The 602-nt window shown below is 42.9% G+C and overlaps 1 protein-coding gene across 1 annotated transcript in view; it reads right to left on the reverse strand.

The window, feature by feature from the left end:
• The window catches only part of CSUI_003986 (tetratricopeptide repeat-containing protein), a 14,339-nt gene that overhangs the window by 5,897 nt on the left and 7,840 nt on the right, over positions 1 to 602 (reverse strand). Inside the window, exon 4 of the mRNA XM_068064181.1 lies at positions 549 to 602. This exon is cut by the window's right edge and continues 384 nt beyond it. Coding sequence (XP_067923846.1) covers positions 549 to 602 — 54 coding nt within the window. The remainder of the gene's footprint in view (positions 1 to 548) is intronic.

A 602-nucleotide genomic window follows, 5' to 3' on the forward strand; every position in this document is an offset into this window, starting at 1 on the left:
AATAAACTAGGAGGTCACATGTATGTATGTCTGTATGTATAATACATATTCCAGATGGATATACAGAGAAACAGATCAGGCAAAGAACACTGACCTATACTGACAAAGAATCTCTCTGTAGGTGAACTCCTCTTATGCAAAGATGAAAACATCCATACCCACGGCGTGCAAGTCTAACCACGGACAATCCCACGCGTGAAAGCGAGAAAGCTCTAGGGAAGGTCTACTCGTCTCTAAAAGCAGCTTCACACAGCAAAACACATAGAGGGCGTAAACGAATACAAAAGAACGCCCTAGTATGCTAAAGCGTCTATACATGTGTACCTACATATACAGCTACATGAACATACAGAACTATCGCCAAGTAGTAATGCCGCTATCAACATCAGTACAAATACATATACATCTGTATGGATGTGGATGCTGTCCCTTCTATGATAGATATACACGTATATATAGAGGTGTATCTCAAGAAACCTTCATATTTTGTGGACAGGTGATATGTTCTTGTATACATACAGATACATCCACCCCATGAACGAACGAACCTCCGTAGAGTCTCCCCCGTCTCCCCCTCGACTAATCCCACCCTGCTGCCCCCC

Source organism: Cystoisospora suis (assembly GCF_002600585.1).
Source record: "Cystoisospora suis strain Wien I chromosome Unknown contig_1796, whole genome shotgun sequence".
Classification (NCBI taxonomy): Eukaryota; Apicomplexa; class Conoidasida; order Eucoccidiorida; family Sarcocystidae; genus Cystoisospora; species Cystoisospora suis.